General features: G+C 38.5%; 1 protein-coding gene across 5 annotated transcripts in view; it reads right to left on the reverse strand.

Moving 5' to 3' along the window:
• Nucleotides 1-19,367, reverse strand: part of trpm7 (transient receptor potential cation channel, subfamily M, member 7) — a 39,810-nt gene that overhangs the window by 17,746 nt on the left and 2,697 nt on the right. For 2 of the 5 annotated variants that reach the window (XM_055044874.1, XM_055044872.1), the window contains exons 1-14: nt 13,968-14,139; nt 12,729-12,808; nt 10,274-10,312; nt 9,368-9,569; nt 8,896-9,109; nt 7,451-7,575; nt 7,186-7,357; nt 5,994-6,168; nt 4,280-4,403; nt 2,899-2,971; nt 1,104-1,204; nt 596-730; nt 444-497; nt 227-367 (exon numbers count right to left, since the gene is read on the reverse strand). In XM_055044874.1, coding sequence (XP_054900849.1) covers nt 227-367; nt 444-497; nt 596-730; nt 1,104-1,204; nt 2,899-2,971; nt 4,280-4,403; nt 5,994-6,168; nt 7,186-7,357; nt 7,451-7,575; nt 8,896-9,109; nt 9,368-9,569; nt 10,274-10,312; nt 12,729-12,808; nt 13,968-14,018 — 1,686 coding nt within the window. In that variant the 5' untranslated portion in view covers nt 14,019-14,139. Of the gene's footprint in view, nt 1-226; nt 368-443; nt 498-595; nt 731-1,103; nt 1,205-2,898; nt 2,972-4,279; nt 4,404-5,993; nt 6,169-7,185; nt 7,358-7,450; nt 7,576-8,895; nt 9,110-9,367; nt 9,570-10,273; nt 10,313-12,728; nt 12,809-13,967; nt 14,152-19,367 lie in introns of those variants that run through there. The other 3 variants (XM_055044875.1, XM_055044876.1, XM_055044873.1) reach the window with 3 other exon arrangements.

Genomic DNA, 19,367 nt, shown 5'->3' on the forward strand with positions numbered 1-19,367 from the left:
TGATGACTAAATTCCAGGAGATTTTAGTGATACAACTGAATGCTAATTTAGCTAATGTACTAAACCAGCCCATCTGATGAGTCAGATATAGTCACACAGTCCTACACTGTATTCTCCTTGTCAGTATTGCTGCAATAAATGACAACATTGTAATAAAAGACAATACTTCTCTTGAAAAGTTACATTTAGTAGGTCAGAACCAGAATTAGCTTCTTTTCCCACCCACCCTATTGTTGCCGTGGAGATTGTTGTAAATGATTCGGAAGCGCTTCCTGGTGTAGTTGCACCTGTAAGTCCCGCCCATCAGAAACTCGATGACGAGGCCCACGTCGATCAAAGTGATTTTATAATTTGGGGGAAGATTACTCTGCGTACAAAAACCACAAAATGTTAGCAAGATCCCGCTTCACATCGACCGATCGACGCCATAAACAATCCACTACCTGTTTGACGTCTCTAACCAGGTGGAGGAGAGTTGGGTTGTTGGGAGGTTGTTTCTGGGGGAAAAAAAAAAAAGAAAAATTAGATTTAAACAAAGCTCTCCACTTACGGGTTCTTATTTATTGATGAAGTAGGGAGCGTTTCACAAGGCTACCGTGTTGTAGAGCTCCTCCAGCCGACTGATGGTGAGAAAACGGTGCATGCTGACGCCGTTTTCTATGAGCAGCTTCACAAAGTCCACCCTGTCCATGACGAGAGCATCCAGCATGGCTTGCTCCAAAGAGCTCACCTTCAAACACAAACCAGCTATGAAGTGCATTGTTGTAGCAAAACGGTGTTTAGAAAACAAAACATATTGGGGAAAAAGGACCAAAACCCCCCCCAAAAACTAAATAAATATCCATCCTCTCATTTACGCAAAACTCCAGTTTTAAAATAAACACAGGCCTGCAGAGTCGCTCAAGAAGGCAAATGTAACAGGGTTCATGTTACAGTCAAGACAAGCAGTTCCTGGCAGCCTGCCCTACAAACCACGGCCAGCGGGGACTCTGAGGTCGTTCTGGGTGAGTCCGAAGGTTTTTAGCTGAGCAAACGTCCCTGGGAGCCGTGGCTCTTCTCTCACACACTCACTCACACATACGCAAACAAATCCATAGACATACCAGAAGCTGCTGTCCGTACACAAACACGTGATTCTTGGCAATGTCTACGCGATCCCAGGCCAAAGTCAGGACCAGCTGATCGAAGGCAGATGCGTTTGTGCCTGAAACACACAGAGCCGCCATTAAGCAGCTCATGTAAATGCACTTGCTTGAAAACAGGTGATGAAATATTAACTGCGTTTTTAGTTAGGCAGCTGGAAAAGGATAATACAGTCACTTACACACAAAGAGCAACAGATTAGATGAGCTTAATCCAAGAGAGCTGATCTCTTTCATATGATCGGCTTTGTAAGCCGTCCAACTGAAATCATCATTAGGTCAAGTCATCACAATTATTGACGTCGATTTTCATAGCCAACTGAGAGGGATTTGTTGTTTTTGCATTTGTAAAAACTGTAATCCTCATCTTGATTCAAATCCTGCATAATAAAATTAATAAAAGCAATGAACTTCTTTAAGTCTACTTTTGCTATCCAACTATTAAGCTAATCCAAAAAATTGTCAAGCCTCAGATATATTTGGTTTACTGTGAAATGATCGAGCTATTTTATTGTATTTTAGGCAATAGAATTGGTATTTTTTTCTCCATTCTAATTTTTATTTAAAAACGTGAAGAAAATGCATTTCATCTGTTCACAAAGAGTGATACGGTCTTTCACAATAGTCTTTTCAGTCCGCTATATTATTCTAGACAGCACAAACCTTCATGTGGTTATGATGCTTTTATTTTTAAAAGAATTTGGATTATTTTTATTTTCTTATGCATTTCTAATATTGTGTAAAATAATCTTAGTTATAAAAAAATCTACAGAATGTGCCCTTTTTTTTATTTGATTAATCGTCAGAATAACCCATCACTTAAATAATAGTGAGTTACATCTCTAAGATAAAATCAGTCCGTTTCTTAAAATATTTATTAGAAACATTTGGGCATTTGCCAAAATAACACTATTTAAGGAGACCTTTTTTTATTCTTTAAAAGTTTCTCAATTTTGAGTTGGCAGGTTTACTGAAAAACATTATTTTGTCAAATAAAACAGCGTAGATGTCTGATTTGATCATTAAATAACAGGATTAGCAGCTTCGATAAACAATTCACGATCTGGATGCCAAATTACAATGTCAATAGAAATGTAAAATCTTTTGGCAAACTTTGCATCTTTATATGCATGTTGCTTCTTCCTTTTCTAATTTAATGAGCAATCTATTGCATAAGCTGCATCTTGTAGTGGTAAACAGAAAAGCTTTGTGTATTATTTAATGACTTTAAAAGCTTTGAATACTTTGAGGTCTTTTTAACAACAGATTTCTATCAAACAAAGGCAACTGCACCTTAGAGAAAGACATTTCGTGCTTGACTGGATGTCTTGAATGTCTAAACTGGTTTCTCTGAACCGTTAAGTAGTTAAAGGCAAATATTCCAATCTTAGCAGGGATGACCTGGAATGAGGGTGAACGAGCGGCAAAAATGTGCTCCGAGGAATTCGCTCCTACTTCGTTAGAGTAAAGTAGAATCCCTGCATCTCTAACGCAAGGACTGAAAGACACGAGACTCAAACAGTTGGAACGGGGAGTTCATGTGAATGTGAGCAACCTGATCTCAACGAGAGGACAAAGAGAAGGGCACAGAGGGGGAACTGTGTTCTCAAAGCATATCCATATCAGAATGAAAACAGTAAAAAAAAGGCAATATTAAACTCCAAAAAAAGACATAGGACTTCATCTAATCTATTTTTCCTCTTTTATTAGACGAGCCGAGGAATACGATGGTTTAGTAAGCAGCCGTTTCACAAACCTTGGAGCAAGGCCCTCAGAATAGCTACATCGATGTCTTGGTGTTCCTCAGAGCTGATGTGAAACACGGTGATCTGTTGACCAAGAAACAAGATCGGATCGTTACCAGGTTCCCACATGCCGTGCCCAGATGTTTCTCGTTATTTCACCCAGGCATCCGTTTGTACTGCTAACGCCGGGGTCCTCGGCTGCCATCGGCGACGCCATGAGCGTTACTATGACTTACACTGATAAAACACTAAATTAACCAAGAATTGGTCTAGGTTCTAGTGCAAATACACTTGAACTAAGTAAGAGATAGAAGCTTGGTTTGAGTCAATAGCTCCTTAATGTTGATTAAACAAACGTGCTTGTTAGAAATGAAATAATCTGCCAGTTTTGCCAGTGGAGCAAAACATTTTCCTCATAAGTTCAAACGCTTTGTTCCACTTGCGTATTATAACCTGCACTTTCATGTCAATATTAAGTAGTTATTGACTTGAAACAAAATCCTATATCGAGTTGAAAAGTTGTTATAAGTTAGTACACTTGAACTGGGACAACACTAAGATATTTCGAGCAAGTTAAGATTACTGTGGTACAAAACATGTGGCTTTGCATTCCTTGTTCATGTCATTTTATAACAAACAAAAAAACAACAACAAAAAAACAGTCTGCGTCACTAAATAGCTGATTTATCATTTTAAAAACAATTACCATCATGAAATTTCGTCACCTGCTTTTTTGTTTCTCATCAAAAATCTGCAGAGTTTCGTGATGTAAATTTGCCAAAATGTACATCAATAGACTAAACAAACACAGGGTCAAAGTTCACTGCAAAAAGACTTGACTCAGTGAAAACATTATTCTCTGTTTATTTCCTAAAGCCCCCAGGGGAAAGGGGAGGCCGGGGTTGCAGTCACTCGCAGTTTATGACTGAGATGCCCAACTCCTCTGGTCTGCAGCGTTTACTTTTCATTAGATTCAGTTTATTGAACCATTTTCAGTCTGCTGTTATACCTGGCTGAGTGTGCATGACGCATCCAAATAGATCCTGTGTAATAATAATAATGATAATAATCAGGGTTTCCCCAGTGTATTATAAGCCTGGCAGACCACCAGGCTAAACATCGTTTATTTACTTTAAATGTTTTTTTTTTAGATGCACTAGTTACAGTGATGGCAAAGATGGGTAGAGTTAGGTTTCCATATCATAAAACAATCTTTAGCAGACAATTATCTATTTAAAAAGATAATGTCATTTGATTATACATGTAGAACACACCAAAAGAATAGCTTTATTTAGTCCGCTGCTGTATTTTCTTTGCTGTTGAAGGTTATTTCTAAAATTTGCTGTCAGCTATTAACATTTTTTACAACATAAAACAGCTGCAACATTTTACCAGTTCTTTGCTCCTCATGCACTCCATGAGCTTCTGAAAGAGATGGATGGCTTCGTTCTGGCTGAAGTTGAACGTTTTCTTGATGGTTGCGATGATGTCCGTCTCCACCCCGTCCGGAAGACCGCTGCGGAGTGACAATTAGAGTCACACACGACGCCATAAAATGTGGTGCAAGTTGGATTTTGACTCCTTCAGCAGGTAATATGAACTCTAGATTACAGCTTTTACCTGATGTTCTACTACCGTAATGATTGATTCCATATCTGAAGTGTTTTACAAGCTGCACTAAACTGATCAAATAGTCAAAGAATTTGACTCAGTTTTGTCCATTATGAGTTCCTCATTAACACCCATATTGGTCCGATTTAAAGTCAAAACATTTGCTGTGAGGCAGGTGTGTTTTTGGCTCCTGCAGGATACGGCAAACACCAACCTGTTGCCACAAGATTAAAGAATGTGGAGCACGGAGGATATTTTGCCAAGTTCCAAGAACTACAACTTTCATTTCGAAGAAACTAGACAGGCTGCAACAAGAGGAGTGAGATAACCCACATACCAAACGAATGTTTAGAAAGTCTCCAGGAGATATGGTTAACTAATTTACATCCCTGTTGGATGTCTGGGGCTTTGATATAAAAAGGGTAAGAATGAAGTCTTGATTTTATAGAACAAAAAAAAAAACTCCTCAGTTCAGTTTCAAGTCTTTTAGGGATGACGAGAAATGCAAATCTGTTGTTGACCAGAATCAGCAAGTTTTTTTTAAAGGCTATCCATCAGTCAAACCCAAAAATACAATCAATTCCAGATCAGTAAAGGACCAGGTCACAGAGACATTTTCTTTTATGGAAACGTGAAAGGTTGCCTAAATCCACCATTTGAAAATCATTTGCAAAAACACTCTGCGGTAAACGGTAAACTATTTCATTATTGAAATAGGCGCCAACAATTCACCTGACACTTTTACGCAACTTAAAAGAAAAAACTGAAAACTAATAGTAATAAAAAAAAGATTCAACTGTGGACAATAAATCCACATATTTTGCATTATATTTTTATTGCCAAGATAAACTTAGTTTGGCATTAATGTTTTTGGCTGAGCTAATAGAGTGACACACTGGAGTCGAGTCTTCTTTCCGTTTGCTGCCTGTCAATGAGCAACAACAGGTGGAATGATTGGGAAAAAAAGGACAGATTCCACATCATTTCCAACAAAGAGATGTAAAAACATACTAGAGGTACTTTTAATGTTATTCACTGAAGAAATTAAATTCAAGTATTGAAGGAATCTCAGTCCACTCGGGCTGGCTCGCTATTATGGACCTACGCAAATCTTTTTTCACACAAACATGCTAATCTTGTGTCCTAAATTCTGGCTTCCGTGAGTCAGACTGCGACTTGCAGGAAAAATGAAATTGAGTAAACATCGCTGGCAGATTACTGTGGTTTAACCTCAGGCAGCCGTTACAGATTTGATAACAAAAAATTCAGAATGTGAATCTTTTAAACTTTCAACATGCTAACAATTTTGCTTTTAAAAATATACTACATAATGTATGCCATGCAAATTGTTCATTATTGTTCTTTTTTTATTCAGATTTTGCCTTTTTCTCAACTATCAGTAATTTAATTTATTAATGACCGGCTTTGACCGGGAAACAGTCATTTGAGCGGTCTACTTTTTATTTTTCATTTGTCCTCTGTGTGTTTAACCTACCCCCCCTCCTCTGTCTGCTTGTGGACGTAGGCCAATATGTCAGCAGCACGGCCCGTCCCCTCACACACCACCACAGGGACAGGAGGGCTCTCCTGGAGGTACTCCAGCACAGTCAGGATCACGTTTGGACCGCCCTCAAAAATCAGCGCAACGACAGGAACACACTGACCAATTCCTAAAACACACAAAACAAACAAAAGAAGGGCAAAACAGTGAATTTAGAGACACATTTTTTTGGTGTGCTTTTTACTAAAACACACATTTGCAAACCCAGAGCCTACAAGTGTTGCAGAAAACCTGCTGAAGTCCCTCTTGTTTTTTGTTTTTTAAAGTAGCTGTGCTCTGCAGGCACTATGCGAGAGGTTGAGGTGATGATACTAATCTCGCTGCTACCACACAGTTTACATCAAACTGCCACTGAAGTCAGTAGTGATTAAAAGTCCTTGTGGGAAATGCAACCCTCTCTGGTACAGGTCTACTTTCAACACCTCAAAGAATTCAAGTCAATGTTTTCCCACCTGATAATCTGGTAGACGCAGTTTGATTTGGGACAAAAATTGCGACATTTGTTACATTTTTAGCTGATGCAGTTAGCTGAGGCACTGAACTCTGTCAAACTCTATCGTTTGACAGAGTCAAGATGATTGAATATCTGATTCCCCTCCTTGTCTGTGGTGGCGCTGTACCAAGAACCACTGAGGGGAACAGACACAAACCCTCCAAAGAAGACATGATAACTTCTTTCTTCACAAAATTTAAACAAAATGGAGTAGTGTCAGATTTTAGCAGTTGTAGGACTAGTGCCTCGACTCACATTTGTTTTGGTTGCATTTACCCAGAATTCCCTGCACTATAATCCACTTCATTTGACCGAATTGAGACAGAGGTTTGAAGATTTTTGCACAAAATTCTGAAAACTGGACATTGTTCACCTTCCATCACATATTTATCTACAACCTCATTACGCTCTATTCCATCAGAGAAAATCCCAAAACATCTGTGGTTGTGATATGACAGTATGAAAATAAATTTAACAGGCTTATGAACACTTTTTCAAGACATTGTTGTAATTTTAATTAAAAAAAAACAAGAAAAACCTCTTAAAGCAATTTCTTTTTTTCCCCACTTAAAAAAACTAAAGCTTTTCCTCACGTTTTGTTGTTTTATCAAATTAACTGCGACCTTTCCTTACTTGCGTGTATTCTTTGCAGGTTAACGTGTTTCTCCAGGTCCCGCCTGAGTTTGACCTCAGCCCCATATCGGCCCACCGTCCCGTCATCCACCAGCAGGAAATGGGAATGCAGGTTGTTGAGAACGTTTAGCTTGCTGAGAGGATTCAGCAGGGTCTGATATGGGACAATAATCTGCATTTGGGGGGTAAAATAGAAGAAATAAGCAGAGATATAAGCAGAGTTCTTGAAATGACCCGAGATCAAGAATTAAGAGGCGTGTCTTACGTCTCTGCCAATAAGATCACTCCGGTTTTCAATGACTCCCCACGGTGCGACTCCAATTGTGTAAATTTTCTTTGATGACCTTGAGCAGTGTTCTTTAAGTGCGTCCCCCACATGCTTCGCAACACCTTTGGAAATATAAAACACTCTTTCATTTAACAATATCAAAGAAAAAGTACAATTAAAAATCAATAAAAGTCCACCAAGCAGTGCAGACACCGACAAAAGCCGCATCAGAGAACTCCATGACCAGAATTGCCTCTACATGACGAGAGTGGTGGACTTCCTGATGAACCCCAGGGCTCTGCTATCAGACCTCTTTGATTCAGCAATAATTTGCAAAGTAGACAACTATCCCAGGTGGCCAGGGTGCCACTGAGGCATTGAAAGTAATCACTGGTGTTGGTAATTGACCTCATGAGTAATGACTTAAACACTATGATCAGACCACAGCGTCTTAGCATCTTGCTGCGGCTGCAGACAGAGCTCAGCCGCATTTCACAGCCTAATAACATGCTCTAAGACCGGTATTAGGACTTCTGCTGCATCAGCGCATCGGCCTCACGGCGGCGAAACGTAGATGTTTACAATGTACATCTACTGTTGCTTTTACTAGAGCCGAGTGACGCGGCCCTCGCATAAACTGATTTAAATACAAGATAAGTGATCTTGTCATCCAACTTCATTCAGCTACATGAAGGCAAAACGTTAGCATTGTCTCCAAGTGAAGGACAGCAGCCTTTGTGCAACCAGCACAGCAGCAGCCATGTTGGAATCAGGGATGTAACAATTCATTAGATTAATAGTGATTAATCAATTACTGAAATAATCTGCAACTCGTTCAGTTATTGATTGTCAAAAAAAAGGCCACTTGCCAAAAACTGTACAATATATATAAACTTTATGAATCTGTTCTGTCAAAAACTCATCACTTTGCAGAATCTTAGCAATACCTAAAACTCTCCAATGTTTTAGTTTTTTATTTTTGCTATTCAATTATTAAATCTGTTAATGCTAAAGTTACTCAATCAACAAATGATGAAACTACATCATTACATTTCAGGCAATGAAAAGTTGATTTTCTTCACAAAAGGATAATTATTTTTGATTTGCATCTTTCAGTGCATTTCTAATATTAAAGTGGTTAAATGAAAAATCTGCAGACTGTGTCCAATGTTATATCTGATTGATCAATTAATTGCTGGAATAATCATCTACTAAAACAATCGTCAGTTGAAATCAACCAACGAGTCAATATTTTGTGGAAATTGTCTTGAAAGATTGACGGCATGATTTGAATTGCAAAAAAAAATCAACAACAAAAAACCCCAATGGACGACTCTGCTGAAATTATGCAGATTTAAAACAGACTGAATACAGGTCCTGTTGTCAGAGTTTTCAGCAGCTTTGCAGAAGATAATACCCCCACTCCATTTCACTCTACATGCCTGTGTTGACGCCTCCTGTGAGGATCCAGGCGCCGGTGGTGACTGCAGCTTTGATGAGGCCCTTGCCCACCACCTGCTTGATGCGAGGGTGCAGCTCAAAGTTTTGAACTCCTCCGTGGACAGAGATGAGGATCTTGGGAAGCTCCATGTGCCACTCCTTCAGCATTAGCCGAAGGATGCTCTCCGGTCGAGTGTCATGGGACAAACGCACGTACTGTCCAAGTTTGTAGAGAAGAAAAAAAAAAAGAAAAAGAGGAACGCAACACAATGAGATCTGCGCTGCTCGATGCGCATCTTTTTATTCGTTTTGAAACTGGTTATGCAAGAAAACTTTTTAATCAAGAGCTTCAATCAATCAGAAATAAAACCAGAATCCACATAGAAACAAATAAAAGGCCCCACTTGCAGCATAGTGATAACTTCACGGAAAAGGAAACAAGGCGTTCCAGCAGAGGAAGCCGGGCCCACCTACCTTGGCTCTGTATGAGTGAGACCCTCCCTGGAAGTTGATGACACCATAGGCATCGGTTGGACTCGCTTCTGTGTGTTTTTCCACAGACCACTCCTCTGGATCGGGCAGGCTGGAATTTTCACCCAACTTCACATCCGAGTACTTTGTGGCCAAGCTGGCTGTGAAGCCGGCATGCTGCCGAACCAGCCGTCCACAGCAGCACCTGGGGGGAGGCAGTAGGGAGTCACTACATAAGCATTTCAAATGGGAAAATGGCAACACAAAAAAATATATATCAATTCAGAAATAAAAGCAGAAAACTAAATTTCTGCTTCTTTAATTAAAAAAACCCATCTGCTCTAAAACTACTAAGGCATTATAATAGATTATTTGAAGACTTTTCCGCAGCTTATGAGCTTCTCTTAAGATTTTATATTAAAAATGAGGGAAAGAGGAACAAGTGCAACTTCATGGCAGGCAACATAAGCACCTTGTTCCAGTCAGACATGTACACACAGTACCCTGGAGCTCATGCAAACTTGTTCTACTTCCTGGAATTTCACTTTTTATGAGCTCGCCACGCCAAAGGGGATCAAGTGACAATATGGAGGCAACGCAAATTTAAAAAAACAAAAACAGAAGAAACTTGAATCTGCTACGGGTTCAATGAAGATTTTGAAATGTGATTGTAAAATGCAACATCAGAGAACAAAACTTCAGACTGGACTACTTTTTATCTCTGCGAGAGCAAAAGCTGCAAAAGCAACAAAAGGAGGTTTTGTTGCTTTATGGGATTAACAGTTAAGAGACATTTTTTTTTTTATGCCGTCAATAAAAGGTTGACATAAAAGGAATCTCCCCGACAGGTTGATCGTCCTGTTGAGGAAAAGGACTATGTCACATAATGTTCTAAAGGAAAACACTTACCGGACCAACTGCTGGCAAATCTGGCATCCTGGCAGGCATCTAGGGAGCAAAATTACACAAACACGATTATCATTCATTTTAATGGAATGCACTGGAGCTATGGAAAGTTTATTGGGTAGCAGTAGAGTCAAACGTTTGCAGTTGCTTTGGGGGGAGGGCGGATAGTGAGGTAGGCCATCTGTTAGATACACACAGAGTCCAGTTTTACTGGGTTTTGATTCAAGATGGAAAGCCACCAGTTTTTGCACATGATCTGACACACTCTTCAAAGAGGAAGTTCATTCTGAATGAACCGGACCTGATGAGCCATTTCAGTTACGTTATACTCCTAACTGAACTGACTGGACAAACTAAAGTTTTGTTATTTTTACATGTTTGACCGAGCTTGTAAAGCTGTTTGTACATTTAACTGTGCTGCACTGGTGCAGAGTCGTCAACTGACTGCATTTCTGTGTCGTATCTGCATCGCACGCAGTTGGGTTGGCACATCACGCCACAAAAGATATAAGAATCTTTCAGAGAGGAAATGGAGGCACGTTCAAACAGACAAACAAGGGAGGAGGTGTCTTCAAATAGACGTGGTTATCTGGTTTGTCTTTCTGAAAAGTCAAACTCTTCTGGAACATGCTGCACTAGGAAATGTTGGCCGTCTTTAATTCTCAGAGCACAGGGAAGGGTCAACCAACGCTACAGGGGGTCATCGCTAATCCAAGAGGCTCAACTTTTATTTTCAGAAATACAAGTAACAAATGTTTTCACTGCAGAGCTGTGTAACACGGGCTGCTTTCTGCTACCTCTAGATTAACATAAATGATTGAACAGCTATTTTAGGCTCCTGTGTAGTTATTATAAATCAATGATTTAACAACCCGGTACAATAGCAAATCAGAGCTTTTTACTTTTAAACAAATTAAATTTGCAATCTTAGCTGTGTCTATCGTATTGTTACAAAATTCTTTTTTCTTTAACTTATTATATTGTCTGGATTGTGATTTTCTCCCTCAACTCCTGGTTCTTTAAGAGAATAAGTAATCAATAGATTTGAAATGATGATAAATGTACAGTTCAGTAAGTAAAACAGCAACCTTTGTGCGACTGTATTCTGATGGAGTCTAATTTTAATGGCTGTCAGTTTTTGAGGCCATGATTGTTGTGTTTTGCAGTCACAGCAATTACCTAAAAAAAAAAAAGATTGTAAAGAATTTGTAGATGGTCTTATTAAAATACTACCACAAAATGTTGTGCAAAATATTCAAGTCACTATTTCCCATCCCTAGGCAGATTTCTATGATGGAAAAAAAATTACATCTTGTGATAAGGTGCATTAACCTGTTAACAAAGGAGAGATAACCTGTCTTAGAATAAAGATGATAAGCTGCCATTCTTTTTAGTTAGGTTTTATCTAGATACATTTTTGAATAATAGCTTGGAAGATGTTACTATATTTCAAGATCTCTGGATAAGTAGAGACCACTCTGCAACTTTGAGCTACCCTCCTGACCTCCACCTTTTGTTTTGCTCGTTTTATTTTGATAAAAACTTTTGTTGAATTTATTTTAAACTAACCCAGAAAATAGATAGAAATTGAAAAAAAACAATAATAATAATAAAAAATCTATTTCCCAGTCAAAGCTTTACAAAAATTAGAGTTTTGACCACAAAATCTTAGATTGGTGCATTTCAATTTTTCTTTCAAATCAAGACTTATAAAACCTCAAAGAAACTTCCTCTCACAAGGGTTCTGGTCATGTGAACGAATTGGGCTTAATGTCAAGCAAGGTTATGTTCCCAAACATGTCAAATTTTATCTAAGAGCAGCAGCACGTACTGCGGTTTGTGGAGAAAAGTCAGTGGAAAATAATTAATATGAAAGAAAACAAAGAAAAGAGCGATCCACTGCGACTATGTGTTAAGAAGGGGAAAAAGAGGCATTGATCTTCTTGGAAAGGTAACAGCAATGGCTTACAGTCAAAGGAAGCTGTTAAACAGTAAATCTGTGGAGCCGTGGGAATCTTCTACTCATTAAGTGAGTCACGTGTTGATAAAAACTTTCGTTTGAGTAAATTTCTGAATTGTTACAGCTGTGCCAGTTCACTTGTTAGCATTAATATGTAGGAGTTTCTAAAGAGTTTTATGAACGCCAACTATAACAAGTCAACAGAAGAAGTCATGAAAAGGCCAGCGTACAAAGATAAATGTCGCAAAGCACAAATGACACAAAATAACTTGCTTTAAAAAAAAAAAGAAAGAAGAAAAAGAAACCGGTTCATGACCACTGCTACATTTTAAACATATAATTACCGACACTGACAGACGTAAACATTGAAACAGACTCATTTACCCTTTGGAGAGCAGTGGTTAGCGTTCGGGCATACTTTTGACTCGCACCTTGCAATTACACAGTTTCCATGGGGACCAAACAAAAGACACAGCAGGCTGTGGTAGGCCCATTTACCTGTGGGGGTCCTTTGACGCTGGAAGTATGTACACACATTCCCTCTTGGTGAAAGTGCTTTCTATCCAGGGTTTCTGGGACTGTGAAAAATAAAAAGCAAAAAGAGAAATTGTTGGTGAGAAACGAAGCCCTGAAGATTTGTAACCAACAAGATGTTTAGAGCTGCTCTGCTTTGAATAGCTTCAGATTTCACTCAAATTTGAGTTTGAGTCTTGAGCTCAAATGTAAAACTTTTAAGAGCTTTTAAAGACTATTATGAATGGAATTTAAAACCTATATCAAGACAGAAAAGTACAAACTACATCCAGCCAACTGGTGACGAATTTGCTCTCATTTGATAGAAGCACAAAGAGTTAATTAGCTCGGGTATGTTAGCGGTAGCCTCAAAAGTCACTCAAACCTTTGCCTGACTGAAAAGTCCCAGGAGATAAATAAATAAATACTTAGAATACAAGTGATTGAATTGTGCTGCCAAGACTAAATTTAAGATCTGTGATTAACTTAATGCCAAGAAAAACATTTCTTTTTCAAATTGAATTTTAGACATTTTACGACCTTAATTTTAGATACGTGAATTTAAGACATTTTAAGGATGTGTGGACACCCTGTAAAAGTTTGAAGTACAAAAGGGATTGCAGAGTTTCAACATTGTTCTCTGAATGTAATAAACCACAAATGAAATAACAGGCCAGGGGGTAACTGTGTGCCTCTAATCCAGGATTTAGACCAGAGTTTGAGGTTTTTAAAGGGCTGACTGATTCTTCAAAACCCAACATACCACAAAATCCAAGACTTGAATTCAGAACGCTAGATATTTCATGGCAATAAAACAATATTGCACAATATTCTACAAGTGCTACAAGTTTTCATAAAACACTTTTTGATTGAATGCCAGCATGCTTTCATGCTCTGCTATGGTGCAGCTCAGAGAAACCCAGCAGCGATTAGCCCCATTAATTCCTCCCAGCATAAGAGGGAAAGTCCCCAAACGCTGTCACCTGCATTACAACGAAGCACTTTAACAATTCCTAAAACCTATAAAAAAATAATCATTATATAACAGTCTGAACATTAAGTTACGACCGTCAATGTCGGCACACCTTGCAATAAAAAGAGGAGACAAAGACATGTGCCTACAATGTGACGTGCCAAGTTAAAGCCACGATTCCAAGAATCTGGAAGAAACTTCAGATAAATGTGTGATTTCACTGGTTGACCAATGGACGGCAGAGTCTGTACCTGGATGTCCTCCTCTTCATCTCTGTGTTTAAGAGCTTTGTACAGGAACATACCAAGGCTCCTTCAGGCATCTCCTGGACAAACCGCTGTCACCACAACCTCCACCCCAATAGCTCGGTCATCAGCAACGCCTCAAACTCTTCCTCTCACAACACCGAGTGCATTTTTCCATTCAGGTCTCAAAGTCTACAGGGCCACGGTTAGCGTACAGATCCAACCTCGGTTAAAAGTTGAGTGAATCAGCGCGAGGGTGCTGCCTCCAAACTCCATCCACTGTTAATCTGTAAGACGCCACTCGGGGGGCAGATGAATGTGTCTGAGACAAACTAGATATTATGCTAAAGCTGGGGAGAAAGAAGTGAGAGGAGGGGTCGGGGTGTGGGAGAGGATTAGTGGATGGGCAGAGGCCTCAGTGATATATACCTTGTTGTCTACTGATGACACCGCCTACGGGTGATTCATTCAGCAGACACAAAACGTCTCCCAATAAACCAGGGCCTGCTCAAGAATCCTTGTGTTCTAATTACCCAGAGAACGCCGGCCTTGCTTTTAATCAAGACACAATGAAGACACTGGATTAAAGATCTGGGAGTTTGTTTTCTCAAAGACTTGTCGTATTACGACCGTAAAAGACCGATGACTGGATTACCGAAAACTTAAAAACAAGAGGTCGGCCTATAAATCGGCTTCAATTTCCTTACTTTTGGGAGGTATGTAATTAGTCGATTGAGAAACCAATCTCGTCTATCTTTTGTTCTGCTTTGAGAAAAACTGCCTGCCAGGTCATTTCTGCATGTAAACCCACCATGATAAATTTTGTGGGTGATAAATTGTCATAGCAGTTATTGTGATAAACAGTTTATTATTGTTTTGAGACCATTTTCAAGTATTTATAATATCATATCAATGCAAGTTCGCTCTCTCAAAGACCAATAAATTTTAATTTTGTAAAAACACTTAACAATGGAGCTGGTTGTCACTTTAAATATCCAAATTACAAAAAATAATGCTAAAAAAATTTAAAAAAAATAAAAACCACACACAACCAAAATCCCAAATAAAATGCTCCATTAAGTGTAAATAAACTTGCTCGTCAAGAAAATATCAGAAAGGAAATAATCAAGTTCATTTTAATTTATCATGTCAATTGATTATTGCGACAAGCTTATCTGCATGTACACAGTTAACAGTTGTCACCTCACTGTTGCTAGCTTACCAATGTCGCTATATTTAGTGACTTTTGTTGACAAAAAAACCCAAAAGAATAAGAAATCGGTATTGGTCAATGAGGCTTTTTAAAGATCAATGTTCGACCCAAAAAACAATCTCTACACCTCTATCAAAAAGGCGACATATTTCCACTTGGTGAGCACACCGAGTGCAGCCAGTCTACACAAACTCTCTTTGGTGTGGAAGTTGTTTCTGAATGAAGAGTTCAAATGAGCTCTTCTTTTCAGCGTCACAAAAACGCAAAAGGAACCAAGTTCTCATCTGTGGTTCATTCAGCTTGCAAATTTTCTTTAGCATCCTATTAAGAATAGAACATTTTATATCAAATACATAAACTAAAGTTTATCATTCTGATCACCAATACTGTATCAGGCTCTAATCATTTAATTGATTTAACACCTCAGGATATCTAGCAGACTGCAAAATAACTACAACCACAGCGAAGATACAGACCTAATATTCTGAATGCCGAGTATAGACGGATCAATAAGTAATGATGAAAACCTTAAAATTGAACTCCAATGCCTCCAAAAGGGCCTTAGACCTAGAAATGAACTTTATTTGTCCCTCGGTAAAACACCTGGAGGTCATGAACAAGTCAATGTGGGAACTGACTTACTGTGACGAATGTAATGTCCTGCTCATCTAGAGGCCAATGTAAAACTCAATCAATAATCTGAGAGAAATGTTTTCATTAAAACTATCCTGATCCCCCCCACCACTCAGACTAGCAAAGAGTTAAAAGGAGGAATAAAGCAGAACTGTGTGCTGCTAACCTGTAACTATGGTACCTGAGAATGTCGGGCAACAAAAGAATTGAGCTTTAGAGGCCGTGCCAAAAACTCACAACACTGACCGTCTCTTACTTCCTCGCTCCCTCCCTCTTCCTCTCGGCAGCATACAACCCAGTGCATTTCTTCCCGTCAGACACAGAATACATTTAGTGGTCACATGTATATAGCAGGAGCAGAATATTGAATATGCATTTCTTTTCCCTCTTCTTCTTTATATGCTGCCTCTCATCACCCGTCATCTCAAAACAACGATCTAAAACCTTCACAACAGAGATCCTGTTTGTACCCATAAAAAGTATACCATCAAGACTGAGGTAACCATTATCCTATGAGCTGGCTGCCAAAATACATAGCAAGACGACATCTGGCCTAACAATTATAATAAGTACAAGAATGGGTCAAAGTGTTTGGGTCAGCGGTTTCATGCGGGTAGAAGTAGTTTTCAGAGCGAATGCTGAAATAAAATCTAAGTAAAGTGATTTTTGAAGCTCTTCCAGCTTTTAGATATTTTCTATAAAGATGTATGAGCGCGCTGCTTATGCATAGCTGGAAGCATGGACTCAGAACTGGGGCATCGTTCATGGTACACTGAGCCAAGGCTCTTGTCATGACTCCTTTCCAATGGACAGCCCTTAATTCCTTTTAAATTGGTTCCTTTTAAATTTAGACAACTGCACTTCAAATAATCTAAATTTTTTTTTTTTAAATTCAGCTTTTAAAGATTTCTGTCAATAAAGCAGTTTCCCCCAGTGTATTTTAAGCCTGGCAGGCCACCAGGCTTTACTTACTTATTAAATCTTTTATAGTTTGCGTTCAGCTATTAATCTTCCGGTCCTTTGACAAACACATGATGATCAAGTGATATTTTCTAATTTCCTGTCAACTTTTAACATTTTTTAACTCAAAAACACGACAGGCCGCTGGATGAATGACTGCCCTAGATCCAACCACTGGGCTTAGCAAGTTTTCAGGGGGAAACCTTGATAAAGTAAAACAGAAATAAATATATGAAGGATTTAATGCCATATCATGGCACATCAAAACACCAGCCATCAATAAAGGCTGGTGATGCACCCCCACAATCCACTGACAGATATTGAACAACTAAGTGTCTTTTTCCTAATCAAGTTGGAAGGAGGATTAATACTTGTGGGCTGTGCAGCTTCTACAACACTGCAGCTGGAGCTAACGGCTAAAGAGCTAAAGCATATAAAATGAAAAGCTGTAACCTGGTACGACACATCTGCTGCTTTACAGTTTTCTGGAAGTGTTACTTCAAATAACAATATTGTAGAATGATAAATAATGGTATTTATGATCAAATTACTCAATGTCTGAAGTTTGCAAGTGAGAGATCAATTATTCATGCAGCCATCTTTTCTAAACGGCCTCCTCTCTTTCAACAAGCCATCCGAGGCCTCCACCATAAAGCAGGATTAATTGCTGGTTGAGCCGGGTTCAGTTTGGATTGCCAGCATCACAAATCCAATTCACTTCGTCTCTTGGTTGACAGCAACAACGACATGTCTAGGAGGAACATTAACCAATGGGATCTGATAATCACCTTGGTAATACCTTGACAAGTGTGAACTTCAATGCTGGAGCTTGTCAAGCCAGAAAATAATGTATGTTGAGACTAATTGAAACAAACGATTAGTTTAGTGATCGATTAATGATAAAAATAAAACAACATTCTACAGATTTTCCATTGAACCATCTGTGCCTTTTTCATAATAGTAGAGAGATATTAAAAATGCAAGTAAAATAAAGCAAGTTCTTTTTTAAATACAAAAATACATATTTTATTGCCTAAAATGTAATAAGATGGCATTCATTTGGTAAATCCGAACCAGGTGAAGCTGAAACAAAGCCCCTTGAGGAGTTTTGGCTAAAACATATTTACAGACAAAGATGTTTTTATCTTAAATGCACAAAACTATTTGTGTCTGAATACTACAGTTAACAATCAATTACTAAATTATTTGACAATTATTTCAATAATGGATTAATCATGATTAATTACAATTAATTTGATTAACCGTATTAAACATAATTAATCATATTAATCACAATTGATTGGATCGATCAAAATTGTTTCAGCCCTAATTCATTGCACTGGCCTCTGTTGTTTCTGGTTAGCATTTGGCTGCAATAGTGTCAAATCTATAGTCACAATAAGTCACAATAAGTGTCGGGTATAAACGACGTCTTTGCTGATAAGCAAATGTCTGAATGTGACTTGTATCAAAGTCTGAAATATAAAGTGCATTCACCTCCAGAGCAGAAAAAGACAAAACACTTTATTGCTCTCTTATTTTGCTTAAATGGACCCAGAAATTTGCTTAAATGGACTTGCATAAATATATTTATGAACAAATAAATAGGCTTCTGTGTATTTGCTTCATTAAAAGAACATAAATCATGTAATAATCCTCGCCACCTCTTAGTTGTTCCAAGATCTAGTGATATAAAGGAATGTTAAATGGGGGGGAACGAGTTCATTATAGCCTTCAGATAAGATTCCAGGAAGGCTGCGCACACAACTCTGAGCAGTCATGAGATCAGAGTGTGACAGTCCTCTGTGCTTCACACTTGTGCCCCCTGGGCAAAGCTCTGCAGAGTTGCATCCATATTTCTCTGTCGAACCACCTGTAAATGTTAATGAGGCTGATCTCATGGTGACCTTTACACATCCCCTCTTGAAAATCAAACAAACACCTTGAAGGATTGGTCAAAAGAATAAAAAGATTCAAAGAGCCTCCAGGAGACATAACAGGGTCAGGGTATAACAACCTTGAGTGAAAACACGACAACGTAATAGTTAAAAAAAACAATATACATAGTAATTAATGTGAAGTGATGACTAATTTGATGAAACTGGAAGTAGCTTTAACAACTTATTACAAAAAATACGGTTTATTTTGCCGTTTTGCCATTTCAAGAAATAACTGAAGCGAGCTGTTATGAGCTGGATACATTCACAGAGCAGGTCTTCAAATCAAAAATCAAATAAAACTTTATTTATATAGCACATTTCCGCAGCAAGGCATTTCAAAGTGCTTTACATCATAAACACAAAGTCATGCATCATGGAATGAACAATACATTGTTACATATTAAGTTTCAAATACAATTCTAAACGGATTTGTTTTTATTTGAGATTTAAAGGAAGTCAGGGTTTCTGCTGCTTTACAGTTTTCTGGAAGTTTGTTCCAAATTTTTGGTGCATAGATGCTGAAAGCTGCTTCTCCTCTCTTGCTTCTGGTTCTGGGGATGCAGAGCAGACCAGAACCAGAAGACCTGAGTGTCTGGAAGGTTGATACAACAACAGCAGATCTTTGATGTATTGTGGTGCTAAACCGTTCAGTGATTTGTA

This window comes from Poeciliopsis prolifica, unplaced genomic scaffold (genome assembly GCF_027474105.1).
Source record: "Poeciliopsis prolifica strain line A6 unplaced genomic scaffold, Auburn_PproV2 SCAFFOLD021, whole genome shotgun sequence".
In the NCBI taxonomy this organism is placed as follows: domain Eukaryota; kingdom Metazoa; phylum Chordata; class Actinopteri; order Cyprinodontiformes; family Poeciliidae; genus Poeciliopsis; species Poeciliopsis prolifica.